At 40.3% G+C, this 23,977-nt stretch overlaps 1 protein-coding gene and 1 pseudogene across 2 annotated transcripts; one reads left to right on the top strand and one right to left on the bottom strand.

Moving 5' to 3' along the window:
* Positions 1-1,553: 1,553 nt before the first annotated feature.
* On the bottom strand, positions 1,554-22,347 carry LOC145481430 (uncharacterized). 2 transcript variants are annotated; one of them, XM_081459920.1, is made up of 7 exons: positions 22,187-22,347; positions 19,197-19,391; positions 17,158-17,266; positions 12,348-12,481; positions 7,091-7,178; positions 6,196-6,238; positions 1,554-4,620 (listed from the first exon to the last, which is right to left on the bottom strand). In XM_081459920.1, exons 2-7 carry the CDS (start codon positions 19,388-19,390, stop codon positions 4,337-4,339), a joined length of 852 nt encoding a protein of 283 aa, XP_081316046.1. In that variant the 5' UTR covers position 19,391; positions 22,187-22,347; the 3' UTR covers positions 1,554-4,336. The 2 variants fall into 2 exon arrangements, with proteins under 2 accessions (XP_081316046.1, XP_081316045.1); XM_081459919.1 differs by having other exon boundaries at positions 1,556-4,620; positions 19,197-19,395.
* LOC145480407 (uncharacterized) lies at positions 7,485-9,181 on the top strand (annotated as a pseudogene).
* Positions 22,348-23,977: the final 1,630 nt, after the last annotated feature.

Here is a 23,977-nt window from a genome sequence, read left to right on the forward strand (position 1 = left end):
ACGAAAACAGCCTGAACCTTTGATATTGAGTGCGGCGACGAATAAAGCCGTGGCCAGATGGCAACGATGGAGGAGATGCACAAAGTGGCGAGTGGTCTCGATAAATATAAGAAGAGAATATTCAAGTTGCCACGTTACTACACAGGCTTGAAATTAGCCTCCCACGCAGAAGCTCAAGATCGTCTGCGTGGGAGGCTAACTTGAAATAGAATGCGTAGTGTAGGATTCCACGTGCGAATTTTTAAACGCTACGGATTCCTAGCGCGCCAATCTTTTCAACGTTTTCTCTAGCTTCAAGTTAATATTGTTGCGGAATCTATACTCTACCTAGCTTCACCGTTGTCGCTACAATAAGGAAACATTTGTAAGTCTTTGTATTCTGTTCTGTATTATTATTGTCGCTCGGCTCTTCTTCACATGTATTTTTATTTATTTTTCTAGTCGAACCTCGCTCGATCACTCAATACTCAACGGACTCCTCGAGCGTGACTTCGAAATCTCTAGACGTAGCGTCAACAAGAACTGTAATCTACAGCGTAGAAGTCTATTCAACTTCAAGAGGGAAAACGAAGGCGATAATGAGGAAATCGCAGCAGTGGAAAAGAAATTCGAGGCTTTATGCTGTCCCGGTCTTACTGTGCGCCGTAGACATCAAGACATGTTATTCGCCATCCTTTTATCGAGCGCAAAAAAACAAGAAGAGAGGCAGTCGAAATTTTTTTTGCAACCCGCTGAAAACGCAAATCAAGAGTTGTGATCTCGGCAATAACGAAGAATCCTGGGTAACGTCGTTATAGTTCTCGAATTTAAAGGAGATATTTTTGATGGAAAGAGATCAAAAGTAAACAACACATGTAGAGCTTAACGGATGACAGGACCAAAGTCGAGAAGATGGATTCAGTGAACATCTAGGTGGCATGGCGTGTAGGGACTGCAGTAATTTCATGCATCGTCATTACACAAAACGATATAAGCTCGATAGCAGGGTAGAAGCGTTTCATACATGTAAGTTCAAGATTTTAGCTTGCCTTGGTCTTCAAATATTATTTGTTACATACTTGTATACAGCACGTCGAGATCAGAGGTCCAAACCCAAAGGTTTTCCTTTCAAAGCCTTTTATTTCCAATTTCTTTTATCAACAACGGAAAGACTCGTAAAAGCAGCGCCATTTTGAACGACTAGTGGTTATTACGATGTTCACAAGCTTCGCGCAATAACGGAAACTGTTTAGATCTCAATTCTTCGAAATATTGAGGAACAGACTTACTCCGAATAATACCCATGTTGTTAAAACTTGATCGGCAGTAATTAATCAGTCTTTCCACAGCAGCGTGGTCCTCGAATTGATTTCTTTCTCTTCAGAAGCGATACAGAATGACTAACCATTTCTTCTCAATTATTTGGAGCTCTTAAAGGACGCGATTGACTCATATAGAAATAAGCCTTAAAGGGGGTAAACTATCGCCACTTAAATTCGCTAGTGTTGTTCTTCTTACAAATCACTTACAAGTTTCCTTTTCAGTTTTCTGTTTCTATGACACTTTAGAGAGTGTTGTAAGATCTTCGATATTTCTCTCTTTATAAGAGATGACTTTAGTCATGTTACAAAAGATCTCGTCAAAGTCAAGGTTGCCTCTAGTCATAAACAGTGATAACAGCCAACCACCATCGTAATTGAGCTGTATATTTACGAAGTACAAGATGTGATACAGAAAACAGCAAGATTATGTCTCCGTTATTTTCAAGCGCGTTGCCCTCATATTTGTCTTTCACACGCAAACATTTAACAATTATTGGACGAGGTTGAACAAAATATCGTGATTTCGCAGTTATTTGGAGGTCACGTGGTGGGTTCGCGGCCAATAGAGAGGAAGAAAAAATGGATCGAATGACAATTTCCACTTTTCCTCGGGCTAGCATGCGTGTTCCACACACTTTCTTTCTCTTTCTTTGGCTTTCAGTTAGAGAATCAGCCTTGTTCTAACCACGAGAATAGGATCACATGTTATCTTCACAAGTGAAAACATAACTTTTGCTATGGTTACACAATAAATCGCGCCTTTCGCAGCCACAGCGAAATGGTTTGGTTTTTTATTGGTGTTTATATGATAAATAGAACATGACATGGCTGATTGGAGATAAGAAATTTCTCTCCGCTTCGCTCACTCGTAAAATATATTACAACCCTCGAAGAGAAATTTAAGATGATTTCCGCGGAACATTCAAGCAATAATGGAAAAAATTAAGTTACCAAATAAACCTCATGGTAATATTTTGAATACAGTTAAGAAGGACTTGTCGAGACAACCTCTCAACCTTACCCCGCGAGAGAAAATTGAACTTGAAGTTATCAATATTTCAATTAAAACAGACGTTTCGCGTTAGTTCAAAACACAATAACATACGTTTTAAGCATTCTTACGAGGTTTGACGTTAACTTTCTCGAGAACGCTTGAGAATTTAATCGCGGGTCACTTAGAGAAATGAACTAAAGTGAGATGTTTTAAATAGTATTCCAAAAGTTACCGCGCTATGAGTAGATTTTTAGTAAACAATTTTTGCACTTATTGCTCGAACTTTGAGCGGAATCCGTCTTAAGAGCCATTGCCTGTAAATATGGAGAATCCGACGACAGGTCGGAAAATTCGGATTTTCTTTTATTGCGTCAAAAAGACCCTTTTGGTGAACTATTTTCAGAAATATACTTCCACAGTTCCAGCGAGTTCACATTTTTGTGAAATCTAGGAAAGTTCGAAATACCGCTCAATCAACCAAAATGGCCGATGGAATTTATGCAAAATTACACATTTTCAACAGGCCAGTAAAAAAAAATAAATAAATAAATAACCTTCATTTACCCTCGGCAATTTTTATAGCACAAATGCTAGTGGGGCCGAGCAAACAACTGAAACAAATAATTCAAACTGAACATAACATTGTTATGAAGGGAACTTGCCTGGATTTCATATTCACACAGTTTGTAATATTCCTAGTACGTGTGCGTGGAATATCAAATTCGTAAATTTGACAGATAAAACCGAGAAACGCTACTTATTTTTTGGCCATTTTCCTTATGTATCTTTTTCTAAAGCAATGTAGAGAAAACGTTTGAAATGCAGCGGTTTAAAACTGTGACTGGTCAGCCAGCGTGTTAGATATGTTGACGTGGTGAATTGCGTGGCGTGACACGGTGACAAAGACAACAATAGGGAATAATGACAATGATGATGTGTACACAAACGTTACATGTACACTTGCGTTTCGTTCCGAACAAACGGTTCTATTAATCGTTGCGGTCGGGGTTGGTTCCCCTCTTTTTAACGTAAAAAGAGAGCGCTAATAACAAGAGATATCCATGGAAGAAGTGGCGATGCCTTTTCTCCATTTATTCTCCAAAGGTGCTCAAGTTTTGAACGCAGGGCTATCGTTCCACCTTGAAGGCCGACATTTTGCCAGAATCGTCTGCTCGGGCGGCTGATTTCTAGAGGACTGTGCTATCTTTGACCAAGGCTTATTCTGAGGTAGTATTAAAGTACTGCTTAAGTGTACAATACACTATGTCTACGCACAATTTGTGTTATAAAACATGTCGAATTATGTTTATAAAGATTCATGACTGCGAAATCGAAGTTCTTGCTCACTCGTCCAAAAATGGCGCAATTGGTCAAAATACGTTTGTAGTTTTTCGCCTAGCGCGCTTAATTTTCACAGGCCAAACTAGCCATGTAGATATGGTATACCCATAGCATAGCTCTAGTTTTAGAACCTTTTATTTGTTGAGAGATTCGCATACTAGAAGAGTTATGACCCTCTAAAATCAGTTGAAATTTTACATGTAAATTGAATTGCGATAGTTGTATTTTTCAAACGGCCAAGAAATTTCACAAAAATGTGAGCTCGTTGGAACTTTGGAAATATATTTCTGAAAATAGTTCACCAAAAGGGTCTTTTTGACGCAATAAAAGAAAATCCGAATTTTCCGACCTGTTGTCGGATACTCCATATTTACAGGCAATGGCTCTTAATATCTCCACGGGGCCCGTGTAATATCCTCTATATCATTAACTGATATTAAAATGTTGATTAATTTCCTAAGTCTGCCTGAAATAGGTCAGTTAATTTCAGTATAAATTATGAAATTATCAGCATCTATTATCAAACGGTCGAACGCCTGTGTAAGCGAACATTATTTATCATTAAAAACTGCCATGCTCTTTGTTCTGAGATTGGCACCTCGTCATAAACTGCTAAAATTGTAACAGAGGGCTTCTATGTTAGGCATTACTGAATACACTGAAAAAACAGATAAAATATCAACTAGAGAATAAAAGCAGTTCAAAACCAGTTAAAAGCACTTCTAATAACGTTGGCGTCAGTTTTAGTGCGCGACGACCCAATAGGCGTCGGCCGTGATCGATTTTCCGGGTTCAATTCCTCAATTGGATTATGGATTTCGTTGGCATGTTGGTCACCTCCGCCATTGCCCAGGAGACGCTGTCTTTCATCATTATCGTTGTTTCCATTTCTTTTTTTGCGAAAGTATCTGACGAGACATAGAAGCCCAGTAACAGCAACAACAACACCACCGGCAGCAGCAGCTATGGTAGTTGCTGGGATGCCTGGACAAGGACACAAATATTAAGATTAATAGTACATCAAGGTATAGCTTATTATAAAGATGTGCTATGGTCATAATTTTATGCGAAGACACTTTTTACGTTGTTTTTATGCTTAACGTTGAAAGGGTGATAAATTCTAAAATGTGAAAAAAATTTTTTTTTTTTTTACTGTTGCTGACGAGTCCCTGTACGGAGAGGTGCAGATTCCTGGTATAGGACTATCCACATAAGTGGTTTTCAGTGTTCATATTAATTCTCATTAACTTTTATTTTGCTTAGAGACTGGTACCACTTTGTCAAAAAATCAGAGGTAAAACCAAAACTAATAGCGACGACTCATTCGCGCACGTTTACCCGCGTTGGGTATTGGCGTTAAGAGTGAATGTCAGCAAAAATCAAAGAAATCGTGGCCGCCATCGTCAAAAACTCAATTTTGCTTAAACTTCGTCAGTTCAGACAAAAAAAGGATAACACGAAACTTGAAGAACTTTCATACCGGGCGTATAGCAGGAGTCTAGTAAAGCCCTTTGGCTTGCAGCGCATTCTTTCCCAACGAACATTCGCAGGGAGAAGTGTGCGAAAAGCAAAAAAATAAGGAGCGCTTAGACTATATGTGCAGTAGTTATTTTCTGAAGGTCGATTGCCTCTACCATCTTCCGCTGCAAACGTCTACTTTACTCGCTGAAGTCCTGGACCGCCCTTCCAGAAACCATTTGTTTACATTTGGAAACCTCATAAGCTTTAAGTCGGCTCAAAACAGTTTCCTCCACTTTCCAAGACTTAGATTTTGATGGGTCATTGTAACCACCATTTATCAGTTGATGCTACAATCATAGTAACAAAAACCTGCCCAATCATTGGTGAACACGTTGTTACAATTTTCCTGACACTATAGGTTAAAATAGCAACAATATGGTCTGCTAAAAACACTCTTAATCATAGCTTTAAGGGCTTATAATTCAAAAACGGCCAGTACGGTGAAATTTTTTACAGTATTGAATTTTGATAAGCAGGATAAAACGCAACTTTTGGCAAAGTTATGAAAACTTCTGGATATAGGGTCCAGAGCCACCTTAAATTTTCAAAACTTTAAGGTGGCTCTGAACCCCATGTACAGAACTTTTTAAAACTTTTCCAAAGGTTGCATCTCATCATGCTTATTACAGTTTGATATGACAAAAATTTCACCGTGTTGTTTTTGAGTTATAAGTGCCAAAAGCTGTAATTAGGGGTGTTTTTAGAAGGTTATACTTTTGCTATGGTAACCTATTGTGTAACGAAAATTATAACAACATGTTCACCAATGATTGGGCAGTTTTTTGATACCATGATTGTAGCATCAGCTTATAAAGAGTGGTTATAATGACCGATCAAAAGTTAAGTGCTGGAAACTGTTTTGGGCCACCTTAAATATGAATTTTGTCAGTTAAACATTTCTTCGCTTCATGAGAACCAATCAAGAGGACTCCATATGGTTCGTATTTTGTCAATGCGTTCTGGCATACAAGGTAGGGTTTTAACACTTCACGTTCTACCAATGATGATGAAATTGCTCTACAGCCATCATTCACTTACTATGAGATGGACACACATCCCAAAAGTGGGTCAGCTGGAAAATCTGAGGATGAAAGAGCAAGAAAGGAAAAGAATTGATTGGTGAACTCCACATATGATATTGTCGATTTCTCGATCTGTTCCCCTTCTTTCAAGGGCATTTGACACCCTTCTGCGCATGTGCGGCAGTTGATGTCTTATCCGACGGAACAGTTTTCAAAGTTGATATTCGTGAGAAAAATCCTTCTCCATCGACCTTGTGAGGCGTGTGAAAATTATAATACCGATATTGAAGAAATGTTTGGTCTTCTACAAAAGATTCATATTTGTCCCTTGAGCTGGATATTGTCGAAAAATGCGATGTCCTCGAGAGGGGGTTTTGGAAGCGACTAGGTACGTAAGTTACTTTCCTCCTGTACGCGTCTTGTTTCGAAAGAAAAAAGAAAAAAATGAGGACGGGAGGACGAACATCGGAAACTTTATATAGCTGCGGATGAGCATGCAAGTTAGAAGGAAAAAAAACACGGACACGGCCTTCACACAACATAAACATGGTCTAAAGCTGGCGGATGAAGATATTTCCGAAGGGCACGTGAAACTCCACGCTGACACGCGGTAAATTCGTGGCGCGTAGGATAGTATTACGATTTCCATTGGTTAAAACAAAATTGGTGTCAATCAAGACCGCAAATGGGCTTTATCGTGGAAATCGCCCATTAATAATGCGGGCAGAACTTCTAGTCGCGAATGTGCCACCTAGTAATTACATAGATAATCATGAACCCTTTATTTACATTAAAAATCATAGCAAAAATACAGTATGTCTCATTTTTCATTAGTATTTCACTATACGTATGGCTTTATGATTGATTTATGAGGTCAATGATAACTTCGGCTTATTTTTTTTCTTACTTACCCAATTATCTTCATCACGTATTTCAAAAATTGCTTCATCTCTGTTTCCTTCGGCGCACTTTAATCTGACGGTGGATTTTCGAAACTCACTACAAGAAAATTTCCATTACAAATTGTGAAATTTTTATCCATACCATTTATATTACTTGTGCCTTTCTTTTGATGATGGCTTTCACGTGTATTTCGCCATCAGGGATTTAGATAAATTTAAGTAAGCGAAGGATACAGGAACACTTAGATTCACTCAGTATTCTTGGGTTTCATGTGACGTCACAAGCTTTGCTCAAATCAGTGTCCGCCATGTTGGTGTCCCTTGGGTGTCAAATTTATGCTAATAGTCCATTTCTGCAGTGAAGCTTCTCTATTATGGCTCTATTATTTCGTCAACTACATGAATATCCAGAAAGAAAAAAAACGATAAAAGTACAGGGCATTCATCTAAAGGTATCCCAGTGCTCTCTGAGTGTGCCAAAAGCTTAGAGAGTAGAGTAAAGGAAATATATTCGCGAAAGATCTCGGTCATCGGGGTTGACCCCACTAGCATAACAGCCGATCAGTTCAGTCCAGAATGCTTGCCTCCTGTGGAAGTCTCAGACTTGCTGAGTTACCTCGTTCTTGAGACCAGCTTCTACACCAACAAGCAGTTCAAGGCGTTCAAGAGTCTGGAGGCGTTTAATCAAATGCAGTCGGGATTTGTAACCTCAGTTGTAGGCAATGTAATCCCTGGCAAGTATGTCGTGAGAGCAAGTGTTCGGCATTCACAGCGTATGAATGATCCTTTAGTGAACATTTGAGTCGTTTCCGAAAACGATGAGACTATTTTGTCAGCCCATTGCTTGAGATGCAAAGCTGAAGTGGCTGAGTCATGCTCACATATCGCGAGTGTTTTATTTTATTTAGAGGCAACTACACGAATTCATGGCAAGCTCGCTTGCACACAGTTAAAATGCTCATGGATTTTGCCGACATATGTGAATGAAGTACCGGATGCGAGGGCTAAGGACATCGATTTTTCATCGGCTAACAAGCTCAAAGAAAAGCTCGACCAGAAAATTGAGGATCTACAACAGCCGCGAGCCTCGAAACATGCAGCAGCTTCTAGTTCTGGGACTGCATCGGCCGGCGCCTCAGCGCATGCAGCGCGCATCGGCGCTTTCGAAAGAGGAAATGGATCAGCTTTATGCCAAACTCAACCAGTGCAAAATTAAAGCAGTAGCTTTAAGTTTAATTGATCCTTTTGCTGACCAATTTATCGACCAAAGCCGCTCTGTTCCGGTAGTTTCAGAGCGAAGTGTTTGCTACAAACTCGTTCACTCTCTAGCACTCTCTTGTTTATAGCGTCGCCGCGACCCACCGCAGAAATCCACTCGTTTCTCCTCCTAGTAGTGTGTTCCTCTTGTTCTTCCCCTTGATTTGTAATAATTTTAGGTATACGAAAAAACCCTAAGCTTTTATGATTTCCACTTTTGCTCGAACCGCCAACAACAACGCATAAAACCATTCCTTCTTTCTCACATGAACTCTTCTTTGGATACGGTTTTTGACGCTTAAAGGACATCACGATGGCGGATAGTAACGGTCGCTAAGCTATTGGTCACGTGGGTGAAACCCAAGAATTGGAAAAACGATTACCTCCCTGTAGTGTATTCACATGTAGCCAACATGGATTTTGAAAACGAACAGCCTTGTGATATCAACTGTAACGAGCGGTTTCTGGATAAACCGTTATTTCAATCACACAACATATTGCAAGCGAATATCGAAATCTACAATGCGCGAAACTGGTCGCCCGCCCCATATATTAACAATACTTTACAAATAACAAATAACAAATAACTAATGCAATGCGCTACTGATTGATGCGCATTTGGCAATAGGGACCTTAAGCACCGACGACGAATGGGACGACGACGACGAGTAAAACTGTTGTAGGACTGGGTCGAGGACGTCGTTCACGGCGTGAAAACCAAGTGCGAGTACATATACACAGAGCTGAGTTCTTGTAAACATCGACATAAAACTATGGAAAAATTTGTCATGTCTTCCTTTCACGAGCTCCAAGACCTGTTTCTCTTGAGCTACGAAAACGGTACTATCGATGACAACAAATTTTCAGTCCTACATGAGGAATTTATATCGAAAAATCCCGATTTCGCATACTAAGAACATAACAGGTTTTCACTCGAAGAGATGAATGATGCCGAATTTTCGGCCCGATATAATCTAAAACGACCTTCACGGTATAAAATTCTATCCTAAAAACATAAGCGAAAGCCTACATGTAGATAGGAACCAGAAGAAAATGAAATACAGAGTCATTTTTCAATTTCTGAATTCATTTAATTTTCTACTTTCGCTGACAAGCAAATTCAACAGCGGACAAACCCAAAATAATGTTATTACCAACGATTTCTACACCAAACTCGCCGTAAAATCTTGTTAATACAAAGCTACGAGGTTAAATAAATAACCAACTTTCATTTAAATAGCTTGATATACCTCGTTTCCAGATTCCTCGGGGAGATCGTGTTTGGGCGCGTAGCTTCCTAGCATCAGCGATAAGACTAAGTCTTGGTTTCAGAAGAGCTTCAGTGGTCAGCAATAACGTCTTGCAACGACGGTCAAAGAATCGTTGAGCTGGACTCGTTTCTATCCCCTCCTTCGAGCATTGCGCCAGCTTGACATTTCTTGATATTGCACCAGCTTGGCATCTCGTGAAGAGACGTTTAACGGTTGGAATTGCTCTAAATTGCCCTGCGGATAGCGGCAGCTGGAAATGACATGTTGAAATTTCCACTGACTGGCAAATTTTGCGAATTCTGACCATACAAAGCAAGGCCCGTTATCTGTGACTACGGAGTCCGGAACCCGGTATCAGCTAAACAATTAAAAGTTCAAGTTCAAGTTCAAGATCACAGTTTTGAAGTTTTCTGTCGAGAGAGAATCAACCTCAATGTAGTTACTAAAGTAGTCAAACGCAACTAGTAGGACCCGGCCTCAGAAATAGCAGAGGTCAGCAGTTATCTGGGCCCAACGACGTGGAGAAACGTACTGAATTATGGTTCCCTTGAAAAAGCAAATCCACGGAACTGGAAGAAGGGTTAGAGCACAAGGTCGCAATTCTAGCCTACCCTCTTGAATGACTTGCCTGAGAGATTTGCAGACTCGATTTAATTTTGAGAGGATTCTTTCTCAATCTGCACCAGTCGAGACGGAGAGACTCACAAGGTCTTGATGTGGTCCACAAGCTCTAGAGACTTCACTCCGTTTCATGTGCGGCTCAGGGTATCAGCGATACAAATGAGAGGGCCTTTCTTGTACCTAACTTCGAGATTGTAACGCGGAAGTCGGAGAAGCCTTCGCTGTAGTCTTGCATATGCATCAAAGAGACTCTTGTTAAAGATCTCTCCAAGGGCTTGTGGTCTGTTTCCACCTAGACAAAATGACGCTTAAAAATATACTTGTCAAATTTCTAGGAAGCGAACACAATGGCGAGCAGCTATTTCTCAATTTGAGCGTATCTCCTTTCAGTTTGGATAAGGGCACTCAATGCAAAGCTTACTGGCTGCTGTAATTGAAGAGGGGCGGCTCCTAATCCTGTATGAGAAGCATCACATTGGAGGGTGACTTCATCATTTGAGCTGTAGTAACTTAAGACGGGTGCCTGCTGATGGCCGTTTTAATGTCGTTCCACGCTTTCTCCTGTGAATCTGACCACATCCACTCAGCATTCTTCACAGTTAGCTAACGAAGCGGGAGAGAGAACTCCGACAGGTGGGGAAGAAATTTAACCAAGTAGTGAACGGTGCCATTGAAGCGGAGTAGACTCTTAACATGAGTGGGGCGTGGCATTTCCAGTATAGCGCGCACCTTGTCGGGGTCAACTTTCAGGCCCGATTCAGTTTCGTAGTGACCTATCAACTGACTTCTTCTAAGCACAGCTGACGTTTTTATACTGCAAGCCTTACCCCACGCAGTGAAAACCGCTGGAGAGAGGGTACATCCCCAAATTTCAAAGTTCAATGGCTCCAGAACCATGAAGCTTATCAAGATGTTTCTTTGACTTTAGCGCGAAGAGCAACCTGACCTCGTCGGGGAGCGTGCTTTGCTGATTCATTGAGTCTGATATGGTGTTCGTCTATGAGAGTACCGAGGCCATGGTCGGAAACTTCAGGAAGCATCTCAACGACTTGATCTTTGGTAGAATTTTAGAACTAGAAATGGCGTCTTGGATAGAGAACATTGCACCACCACCTGTATCGGGCCCCCTTATCGCGTCCGAGTCTTTGATTCCAATATTACGCCCATTTCTTCGCATGCCGTTTTGCCTAGGATTGGACAGGGACGTTTGCTTTCCACCAGACGATACAGTAACAGACAAGTAAGCGAACCACACTGCACTTGGATCTTTACCGTTCCCAAAACTTGAATGCTGTTACCATCATAATCCACAATTGACAACTTCGCTGGAGTAACGTCCTTAAGGCTGTAGGCACCCTTTGCCTTCTTGTAGATATGGACCGTTAAAACATTGCATCGGGAGCCAGGGTCAATCTCAAACCGTATGAAGCTCCAGCTTGCAACCTTTAGCGTAACGAGATTCGAGTCAGAACTTTGACTCGCCGACACCTCGAACAGGTGTTTATCCTCTTCCTCTACCACTGAAATGGTTATCCTTTCCGCACTTGTTGCACTTCTAACCCCAAGCAGGGCAAGTTTCGCGTTTCCCCGCTGTGTTTTCTTCCGCAAAATCGGCAGAGATACCGCAATTGCTTTGCAGGAGTATTAGGCGGTTTTTCTGCTTCTTTGTCTTTGACTAGGTGAACGTTGGCCTAGTTGAGATCGCCTACTGCTTTGACCTGAGCTCAAACATTTTCTGCGGCCCGGCAAAAATCAAGCGTGTTGTCGAAATTAAGTTCGGGTTTCCCGTAAAAAAAACTCTCTCAAACACTTGTTGTCGGCAATGCCAATATATTCTTGTCTCTAAGAATACCATCTAGCGTAATGGCATCAAAAACACACTTACCGACGATATGGCGAGAACAGTTACGTACCGATCTAAGGATTCGCCAGGTTCTTGTTGTCGAAAACGATCAAAAGAAATATTCTTGCTTGGGTTGCAGTAATTGTCGAACCGCTCGATGACCGTTTAGATGTCCTTTCTCTGAGCAGTAAGTCAAACGACAAAATGAACATTGTTTTCCTTTTACATGACAACAGGATCAACACATTTTACCTAGATTTGTAGAAGCACTTACTTAGGCGAGAGGATCTTGTACTCCACAATTGGTGTCTCGGTTTTCTCATCGTAGTCACATTTCAATTCCTTCTGATGCCCTATTGGTTTATAAGTATCGAGTGATCCCTTCGTATTCGGAACCCACTGACAGATCTAAAACGAAAGCAACAGGTCAGCTTAATTAAACTGATTATACATCCTCTTGCAAGAAATTGAGATATAGAAAGGCAGCGAGTGCTCAGGGAGGTGGTCAAATCGGTTTTAAGCCCTTCATTGTGCCGTTTGCCGAATTACTGTCACCATTCACATGCTGGAATCATAAATAACTATGTTGCATTGAATCAAAATATTTGTTTTATATACCTTGTCTTGTGAAAATGTTTCATACACAAATAACAAATTTGATTCTGAGTTTTTGAGGATCTAAAAATACCCTACTACGCTAGGAAACAATAAATTAGGTATGCTAAAGTTAGTTCCGGTCCATTCCTCAGGATCCGATTTTCTGGCAATTGACTCGAATTTCTGCAGTATTAATTATTCATATTCCTCATCGTATCGTTATTCGTCAGCTGACAGTTAACCAACTCTCAGCTATCAGTTGAGCCCCACCCAGACCCTCTTCTAACTGCTAACGAGGGAATAAGCGAGCCAAATCCAAATATCTGGCGCGTGCTGAAATACGAAAATTCTTCATATTTCTTACAGTTAAAACAAAAGGCCAAAAAACTCACAATTCGTTATGGCCCCTCGTGTCTTGATAAACATGCAAAATATAAGTGACCTCATATACCTCGCACTCTTCAATCGGCATCACGTTCAGGAGTTCACATGTGATTTGAGCTCAATCATACTATTGTGGGTTGATTTTTAAGCTTATAACGAGCCGCTCAAAATCACCAAAATTCGCTTCCTCGAATTTTTAGTTACTCGCACTTTTGCAAGAGGAAAATTACCTACCCGATAAAACACCGAACCACCTAAAAATCTATAATTTCGAAAGGGAAAATTGTCTTCGGGCTTTTTATCAGCGGTGAGTTCTAACGCTTTCAAAATTCTGATAATCATAATACTAACCAGCCAGGGTTAGGACACCCTAAGTGCGTCTGACCAGATAAAAGGAAAAAAAAATTCTCTTTCATATGATTTCCTCGATATTTGGACATAAACTATGGTAGCAAAGTAGGGTTCGGCTTAAATATTCTATTGAAATATTAATAACTGGTGTATTCAGAATACTGCACATAAATACATCATCTCCTTATTAGAATTCAACTAATGACTCCGAGATAATTCACCAAATTCATCTCCCTTATTTTTATTTTTAAACAGCAGTCTATCACAGTAGTGAAGCCTTCTGGGGTAAGTGCCTTGCTCGCCAGTTCTGTTCTCCGCGCTCGTGCTGAAACGTACGTCCGAGGTGGACCAAACGATGGTCAATTGCTAGGTTTTTGTTACGGGTTGTTAAAATGGATAAAAGAATATAATGGATGGAACGATTTAATAAGATGTTTAAAACAAACGATTTTTATTTTAAAGCTATGGATTTGAACATGCTTTTGCTACCCTTCACACAAAAAGTGACAAGGGGACTTTATTCAACGTGACCCGAAAATATCGCGGTGCCCGATTTCGCACGGAAATTTCCTTGCCTGAGAGAAACTGTGTTTTAGGGTTGTTTGACGTCTTGCGTCTGACGAGTTCATGTGAGAGATTAATGCATGATCGACAGATGGTTTGCACTATGAAGGAAAAGTCACTCAGCTTCTTTTGAGAGTAGCTTTAGCCGTTAGATCAGCAACCTCATCTTTGCTCCTAATAGGCTTTTGCAGTCAGTAGTGATACATGGGAAGGGTTGTCTGGACGGTAGCGGACTATTTTCAGGTCTAACTGGCATGATGTTCGTCAGCTCATACTAATATGTGCCTGTTATTTCATGTTAGTAAAAGTACATTAAAAGCAGTTGCATTATTTGCGTCCAACGATAAGGAGAATGCGTTCAGTCCCGCGGGTTTGATTTCCCGCGGCTATTCCCTCCGATGTAAGACGATTTCAGGCAATCTCAGGCTCGCTAGCTAGCACATTGTCTCGATCTCATGTGATAATCGCTCGGTGGCATGGTGCCGAGCGCATGCAGGCATCTGAGCGGAGGAAAGATTGCAGGCTCGGAATTCGTATTCCATGCGTGGCGTAGTTCATGAGGATAGCGAGTACGTACGTACGCGTGCTTTCAGATTTTTAAACTGTTTTAGCTGAGGTAAGTGAAGTTGTGAGTATCAGAACATCAGCAAGCTGTGTCCTGTGTGTGTTTTTGCCGCTGCAACTAAACCGAGCTGTCACGTATCACAGCGGTTTCCTTGCGAGGAACGCTGTGACGTTAGACGAATATATTACCTTCGGCCATTGAGCTTGGATAAGATAAATAGAGACTACTGATTTTAAGTTTCTGGTCATGTCTTCAGTAAGTTCTCAGACAGCAAAATACACAAATGCCATTTACATCACCGTTTTACTCACGGCAAGTGTACTGCAATTTAGGTCACATGCTGAATTGCTAAAGGTTATTGTTGTGTTAAACTTTGAAACCGACTTATTGAATCACAGGAAAGCACCCCACACCTCGACTTTCTCTGAGTATTTCTGGATGATCAATACAATAAAACATATCATATTACTACAGATCGAACACACTTAATAATATATGGCTATTACTAGTTATAACAATTAATGAAATTTGCGGCAGCTTTGTTATCGTCAGAAAATAATGGCGTGCTATAGAAGCAGAAGAAAAATAAGAATCTAGTAAGTAAGTAAGTAAGTAAGTAAGTAAGTGAGTAAGTAAGTAAGTAACGTTATTTAACCAGGGTAGCCCATTCAATTTAAAAATTTAAAATTAGAGTAGTCTAACGTTGTTTGCTCCGACGCCTGGCTAAAAGTCTCAAGTAATTGAGATTTGAACTCACACAAAGACTTACGTTCAGTTGTCAAACGGACTTTGAAGTTTATTTTTCAGTTCAGCCAAGTTGCACTCCCACGCGGTCGGCAATTCAGTGGCGGATCTTAGGGAGGGGCCCGGGCTCCCCTTTTTTTTGGGTAAAAAAAGAGATCGCAGAAGGAAGAAAAGCGGGCAAGTCAAGCAAATAAAATCGTCCTCCCCCCTTAGCTCCAGGTGTGTATCCGCCACTGGGCATGTCATGACGTGCGATCAACTTGTGTTTGGTGCCGGTTGGTGGCGAAATGGTGAAAAACGTCGCAGACTTGCGTGCAACATTGATCTCGACGAAAGCGAATGCGAGTCATCGAAGTCCTTATGTCTACCTGCGATTCCGTTTGGCCAAGAGATTTTAATATTAACAATAATAACAAATAGAACTCCGGCGCTAAAGCATAAGACCTCAAGATGCCGCAAAAAGAATGATTGGAAATGCAATCAAACAATTTGTAGCAAAAATTATCATACGCATTGAAAAACTCACGATTTTAGAGGAAAGTGAACTTTAATATTTGAAGAATTCTTGTTAAAAACGAACAGGCGCCGTTTCGTCGCCCTTCTGAAAATCACGAAAGAAAAAACTGCTGTACATAGTGCACGTTATTGAGATGTCCAGCACCCGTGTCCAGCACACAGGATGAAAACGTTATTGCGGCCAAGGCGCTTTTCTGAGCATGGTTTTCCATTATTTGACTTACTTACATTGCCTGTGGTTGATTGTCTAATATCTTTCCGTTAGACCAAAATTCAATCTTTGCATGTAAATTGTATGAATTCTTTTCAAAGTCCCCTTATTGCTTTTCACTTAAAGGGTCATAAAGGCATGTTCAAGTGATTATTGTGTGACAAACAAATTTAGTCGACATCGGACTGCAAAACAGAACAAAAGGATTTAACTGTACCGAGCAAAGGACTCACGCTAAAAGGCTTCACTGCTTAGATGGATTGCTGTTTTAAAACAAGGTGTGTGAGTGTAGTGGATTATCTTGGAGTCATTAGTTTAATAACAATAAGAAAATGATAACCTAAAATTGCCGACCCTACGCGTCTAGATGGCTATCGCGTGTAGGATTCTGAAAAAAAAAACAGTACTTAATATTTGAAAATAATATCTCAGAGAAGGTGAGCTAAACATCAACCATAGTTTACGTCTAAAAAAGAGGAAATCAAATTGGAGAGAAAAATTTCTCGTTTCTTTTGATCATCTGGTCAGAGGCACACGCCTGTTGTTTCAGTTGCCGACAGGACAGTATTGTGATCATCAGGATTTTGAGAGCGTTAGTACTTAGCGCTGAGAAAATGCCCGAAGATAATTTTTAAATCAGGTTTCAAAATCACATTTCCCCTTTTCGAAATTTCTGACTTTCAGGTGGTTCCATGCTTTACCGGGTAGGGAATTTTCCTCTTGAAAAGGTGCTGCATAATTATTATTTATCAGGAAACAAATTTTTGGTGATTTCGAGAGGTTCGTTATGACCTTGAAAATTAACCCAAAGAAGTACAACTGACCTCAAATTTCTTGTAAACTCCTCGACAGTAACTCTTCATGCTCAAACTGGAGTATTATGTGATGTGGGTTTAACAGAGCGAAGTTCCTAAGAACGTGGTGGAGGCACATGACGAAAAATCAAAATTCCTCTTCAAATTTTGTTCACGGTGATAACCTATGGTAGTCCTAGAAACGAATTTGTGATGTTTTTTGGTGGGTCCCAAATCCCACTACGTTTCTTGGCTTACCAAAGGTTATCACCGTGGACGAAATATTAAGAATTTTGATTTATCGTCATGTGCCACTACCGGCTTGATGTTAGTGAACATTCTCCCTTTAATACCTTACCGCTACTCGGTCATCCAACTGACAGCGACTAGTTTCTGGTCCTTTCAATGGGTGGCAGGGGTTATAGCTGTACGAAAAGCCTTTGTACTTTGTACCGTCAACTGTAAAGCTGTCGAGGAGAAACTGGTGAGTGAAAATGGCCCGCTAGGACAACTAATACCAATAGCAAACCAGTAAATTGTCCAGAGAGACAACCGTAATGCCAGAAAAAAAATCATCCTATTAAGATGAGAACAGCTTAATGAAAACTATATCGTATTCGCTCTTTGTGTAAATCTACCAGAGTTCTATCGCGAATGTCGTTTACTTATGGGCCACGCCACTCACTATCTATTAAAACAATAGGGTGATTGTTTCGAGAAACTATCGGCAGATAGTTGCCCCGAGAAAATTTAATGGTCTTAAAACAAATATTTGCCGGTGAAGCGAAGCTTCAAGGGCAAAAAATACTACTTTAACATCTAATTTCCAGACCGATAAACACTTTACCGACATTATTGTTCACCACTAAATTTTCTTCTGCGCGCCAATTCAAAAATCTTATTGAATTATTTTCAACTTTTTTTTAAATGAAAGGCGTGAAAGACATGTAAAATTTGAAAAAGAAAACACAAAATGCGTCACTGAAATTCGAGAACGACCGTTAAGAAATCCGTTCTGCTTACATTTTCGACCTAAGACAGCTTAAATGGCACATCGAGAGATGGCATATCGAAAGATGCACGTGGCACTGAACGGGTGTAAGATTTGAAGTTATATCTTTCTTGGAAATCTTTCAACTGGATATACAAAATCAGTGCTCGATTAGAAATAAAACGTGTAAAACTCTCCATTGCGATTCACGTTCTTCAAATAGAAAATACAGTCGACCACCTCTCCTCAGCGAACAGTTTTCCAAAATACCAAAAGTTTCTTAGTCAAATCAATCAATTTGGAATCTCTTGTAAGCGACCACCTCTCGTAAGCGACCGCGACCACTTCTAGAGCTAATAGTTTGAAATTTTCTTTGTTTATAACCTCCCGTAAGCAACCACTTGATAGATAATAGAGTGTAAAATGGAAAGTAATTTATCGTCACTGTATATCTATTGTTGCGATCACGTTAGACTAAGTTGTGGGAGGAATCCGCGACCGCCTAAGCAAAAGATAGGCAGCAAGGCAGGGTGAGAGGTGGTCACCGCCACCAGGGGAGGAGGGAGGGGCGCAAAGCGTCTACCCACGGCAATCTCGTCAAACTGCGAGATCTCGCACTGCGCAGCCAGATTTTATGTTCGAAAGGCCGCAAAGGATCATACTAGACGCCACTAACCTAGACCCTCGGTATTAGCGGAATGTAGCGCGTTATCGCGATACGCTAATTATATACACAGTGAGAGTAATAAGGTGTTGTTCCGTTCGACTTATTAGGTAGTTTATCAATAATACAATAACACAACATATTTACATAGCGCAAATTCCGTAAAGTAATGTTCAAATGCGCTTCACAATATAAAGTAAGTAAAAAGGGGAGAAATTACACTAATGAGGTAAATTCACACAGTAAAAATGGAAAACAGGGAGCAATAAATAATAAAAATGCTAGATCAAAATAGTGATGAAAAAGATCTACTGCACTAAAACGAGTCATGATACTCTGAATAAATACTTTTTTGGAATGCTTAAATAGTTTTGTGGCAACTAAAACGTATTAAATGGCTTTAGTTGTGCATTGGAGCAAGGTGTAAGTCTCTGCAGTTACCATATACTGATGAGGTAAACTTTGGCGCGATATGGTCTAAACCCTCGTAAGCGACCACCTGAGATTGACATTTTGGGTAGTCGCTTACAAGAGGTTCGACTGTAGGTGCAAAATACATGGATGGCCATTTTGCTGTTTGGCTTTGCGTTTATCTTAATTAAACCGCGGCATATTTTTTGTTTTCATTAAATTTTGTTCAGTTTAACGTCACTCTCCTTGCCGTTGTCGTTGTGGTTTCCTTCATGTTTTCTCAAGCTCTTTCTTTCCAGATGCATTACACTACCACTATAACATTGCAAACCTTGGATTTTTATCCTTGGATTCCAACGGTTTAAGATCGTACAGCTTTCCGTCTTTGCCGGGGCAAGCGCAGTCATTACTCGTCGGAGAAACGTTGTCAATCGTCGAATAGCTTCCATCGGGTCCTTGGTATTGAAAAGAAGAATCTACGACTATCATCCACAAGATGTACCTCACCCAGCAGAAGAACGTCATTCTGCCTAGGCAATGACAAAATAAACATAAAATAATTGGCTCTTATTAACCGAGCTTAGTCGATCTGTATGGGAGAATCTTGACCGAGGTCGAGAGTGCAGACCGAACGCAGTGAGGTCTGTACACACGACCCAGGTCAAGATTCACTCATACAGACCGACTAATTATAAGCACGGTTAATAAGATTTTTATTATATTGCAAACAAGAACAATTTAATTCGTTTAATGTAACTGGCTTGTACAAGCTGACATTTTGCTTACGAACGGCGATGAGCTGAAATTAATTCTGCGAATGTTTGCTCGTCCTCTTTACTTTTTTCCTCATTAGGCTTTTTGGCACTTCCATAAATAAAAATTTTTAGAAGAAGGTAGCCAATATTTTTGTATTTTAGTTCGCGTTTGCAACTTTTTCACCGCAAAACATTTCCGGTCTAGATGCCGGTCTCGATGGGAAAATCTAGACCGCATTCAATATCGATTTCAACCAATCAAATTCATGAATTCGGTAGTTCCCAGTCCCTGTGAGACACAGCCATGTAATAATACTAGCTAGCAATCTAGATGGCAATCCCGTGACCCTTCTGGCAATGCTTCACCAGAACGAACATCAGTCGAACATTTCTAAATTTGTCCAAAAACATTTTGCAGAAGTTGGCGCGAAGCACGCGAAGAAGTCGGAAATTTTGGGAAGACAACTTTAAGTCAAAGGATTAATTGGAAACTCCAGAATATTTTCCAAACAATGTTAATACATGCAGATAACCTTCGACAGATTCTAGGAAATACCATGCGTAATCAATCGATAAACCGATAATCGATATCAATCTTCGTTGATATCGATTGTCGAAAGCAATCGATGAAAATCGATGAAGAAAAAATGTTGTGAACTCGATCGTTATCGATTGCCGATAGTAATTGATAACGATTGATTCATTGATTGGTATCGATTGTTATCGGAAAATATTTTGTCCTTTTACAAGTTATACGGATAAAATGATCGACAAGATTCAGGATGCGGTCGATAGTGCGGGGATGAACGGACATGCCATGATTCTGCTTTGGAGCCCCAGAAGACCGAGAGAAGAGATCACTCCACCTGGACTTTGGATCCGCAGTTTAAATGACCTTAAATTGTCAATAAAAATGCTTAAGATAAACGTCTGTCTCGTGTTTTTCTAGGTATTATTTTACACAATAACAAAGCCATCTTTGAATAGTCCTGCAAAATTAATATCTGGTTAAATGGTTTTCTCAGTCGATAGCAATCGCTATTTCTGAAGACAGGAAATATCGATTGTTAGCGATTTTTGTCAATCAATAGCAATCGATACTTTTTTTTCTGTGAGTTCGATTGTTATCAACTGCAGATATCAATCGATAGCAATCGGCGATTGATATCATTGATATCGACCGAATCGATTGATTTCCGATATCGATTTTTATCCATTGACTTACCTATGGCTTCTTATTGACGGACTAAGCCTAGTTCTCATATCCCGCCGACCTAACCTGTGGCCTAGTGGACTTAGTGAGTTCCCAGCGCATTTGCGATGGATCGCCGACGTACTCAAATTTGCGCGAAATGCAAATCGAACTGCGTAATTTTCAACCATTTCACCTGTAAATATGGATCGAATCGTCTTACTGGAGTACGTTGCGGCCGCAGATGATGTTCATATAAAATATTTTCATCGCCGACAACCGTCGGCTCGCCTGCGAAGTTGAACTCAGCTCAACTTCGCAGGCAAGCTGGCGGTCAATGCCTGGAATTGATTATGATTCGGCGATAAATGTTCACATATGCCGTAACGGTGTCCCAGGCCGTCTGTCTCAGGTATGTCGGCGGCATATGAGAACCAGGCTTCTACAACCGATGTGAAATTTTTTCCATATGAACACTTCAGCCCGGGTGACCGAGACGAAACTTTTTGTACAACTGAATAGCTTGGCTTTCGCAACATAGCGGCCTAAATTGCAAAATTTTAGCCTTGTAGGTATTTGCACTTCAGAAGTATGCGAGTTAGCTTTATTAGTAAAGTTAAAAGAGTTACCAAAGCTGTGATAGTCGCGAACGAGGCAACTTAACACAAAGCGATAGTTTTATATGAGAATGAAAGAGGAATGCTTCAAGCTTTGTAGTGATTTATCACTATTTGGCAGACGAAACCTTAGGTAAAAGCCTTCCGTATAGTTTGATAATAAATTGTTTGCGTGATCTTCCGGGAACTAAAAATATGTTATGACTTGTGGCAGAGTACACTAGTTAATACGACCTTTGAGCTTCGGGGTGATTTTATAGAATATCGAAATGTAAACAATGACAAATACCTTGGGGAAACCCCCTGTCGAAACGTGATAAGGGTTGATTAACTCCACAAATTTCAAACTCATAAGCAAATTTATTGTAACAATTGTAACACTATACTCATTAGATTCAGGATATAAAAAGTCCTTACAGTAAAAGTAAGATATAAATCTTAACAGTTATTCAAATTCATGCGAGCAAAAACTGGAAATGCAGTGAATAGGTAATACATATCGATGCGACAACAACTTTCGCTTTTCACCCCGTAATTCTTCGAAATGCATATTTGTCAATATTTGTCGGGCCCTTAAGTAAAGTTTGCTGAGTAATTGTCTTCGAATTGTCTCTGATCTAAAAGAAACAGAAGCATAAGAAGACTTATCGTGTCTTAGCGCGGAAATGAAGATCATGTTAAGTCAAGTCACATGAGAGCTTTTTTTAGATGGCACGTCCTTGATGTTTGTTCGAAATGCTATGAAGCAGTAACTTACCCGACTTAGAATATTCCCATATCAGTCACTTGTACTGAATTTTCCTTAGCGAGGCTTTCCACTGCAGTCGTTTAGTCCTCAAGTTGTTTCCTTTGAGCTCCAGAAGCGGCACCGCGCAATTAATTATTTCACTCTTCACATGGAATGACCCAGGCGGTGTTGGACACGGTTCACGTGACAGTATTCGACCAATCATATGCCGTCTCAGCCGGAGCAATGGCGGACACATTTTTCGTTGCGAATGGAGAGTAGGTTGTCGTTTCTCGACCGATTTCTGCACTCATCATGAGAATCAAACTAACCTTTTCTAGGAGCTGCTAGTGTAATATCTAGAACAGTTATTTGCCAAGCCTCAAGAGCAGGTAAGCAATTTTTGCATCAGAACTAGTCAACGGAAATCATGCCATGTTGAAAACGTTTGTTTACCACACGCGCTCGACGTGGATATTCTTTTGGTCGTTTGCAGGGTAACAGGGATCAGTATTGTGAATTTTTTTTACGTGAAACTTTAGTTCGAGAGTTGAAATTTAAGAAAAGTCCGGCGGACCCAGGCGGGCCCCGCCGTTTTAACGGTCAAAATCGGGCTTGAAGTTGGGGCATTTTCCTTGATTTGTCAGATGTTCGCGGTATTTGATTGTGTGATTTCTACCCTTGTTATTTTGTGGCTCGGCTTGTTCCCTTTACATCTTAATGTTTTCTTGTTATGTTTTTTTTTTTTTTGTAGTGCGTATGTCATCCGTTTGTTTGGCCGATGTTCAAGATTTTTGGATCCTGCTTTGGATGCTAGTGCATTAAAGATATCATCTCATTTACAGTGAATTTTCACTATCATGATCACTGCCTGTCTTGAATTGTTATCTCTACAGAAATTTACTACTCTTGGATCGGATGTTATTGTTCAGTCGTCTATGGCTGATTATTTTTGATCTCCCACTTCTTTATGTTTGTTTTCCTTTGAATGTTGGTAGTAGTGGGAGACTATACATCAATAATTAACAAGTGTTTCATGTGTATAGTTACGCATAATTGTCAACCCACCTGGAGCAAAGCCAGCCAATGTGTTTGAAGCAAATGCTGAATTACCCGCTGGTATTTTAAAAGACTATGGACTTGGAATTAACTTTGCTATATTTCCCAAGAACTAAATTTATCCACTTACACTGTAGTGATCTAACAAGGAAAGCTACAGCATGCTGCTGTTTAGGATATCAAATTTAGAATGAAACAGACCAAAACAGAATACATAATGACATTATGCAAGTGACTACTTAGAAAGCTGCATGGCAATCCCAAGTTTTAAGAGCTACTGCAAGTGTTCAATATAGTCCGGGGGTGGGGGGGGGACACTGCCATATATGGGCTATATAGGTATGTGCCGCTGTGAAGGGTATGGTTTTCAAGCAGTTTACTCTAGGATAGGGTATATAAATCAGAGCGTTTGGGTCTAGAATAGGGTATCATTTTTCCCAAAACTGACAAGTTGGTTGAAGATTTAATCTAGACTAAGGAAACCAGGAATTGCCACTCAAAAATATAAAAAATCAAACCGGCAAGTTTAAATTTATGCAAATCAGCCTCAACAGTGTCGATAGATCAGGGGATTTGGGGAGTTTACTCTAGTATAGGTTAGCAAAATTCAGCTGAAGTAGCTCTGGTATAGGTTAAGGGTTCCAGGGTCCCAGCAGCACATCCCCACCCAGAAATTCCCAAAGTACCCCCCCCCCCCCCGGGAATATAGTGCATCTGCTTGTATTTTAAAATGTTGTTACAATTTAGTTATCTCAGTCAAAA

The sequence above is a fragment of the Orbicella franksi genome, chromosome 3 (genome assembly GCF_964199315.1).
Source record: "Orbicella franksi chromosome 3, jaOrbFran1.1, whole genome shotgun sequence".
Classification (NCBI taxonomy): Eukaryota; Metazoa; Cnidaria; class Anthozoa; order Scleractinia; family Merulinidae; genus Orbicella; species Orbicella franksi.

What these genes read in the sequence shown, in the direction of transcription:
- LOC145481430 (XM_081459920.1), bottom strand. Translation starts at nt 19,390, where the DNA reads ATGACGTTCTTCTGCTGGGTGAGGTACATCTTGTGGATGATAGTCGTA. An exon ending in AGTTGGATGACCGAGTAGCG is followed by an intron (nt 12,482 to 17,157) that starts GTAAGGTATTAA and finishes CTTTCGTTTTAG; the next exon opens with ATCTGTCAGTGGGTTCCGAA. An exon ending in TACGTGATGAAGATAATTGG is followed by an intron (nt 6,239 to 7,090) that starts GTAAGTAAGAAA and finishes TTTCATCCTCAG; the next exon opens with ATTTTCCAGCTGACCCACTT.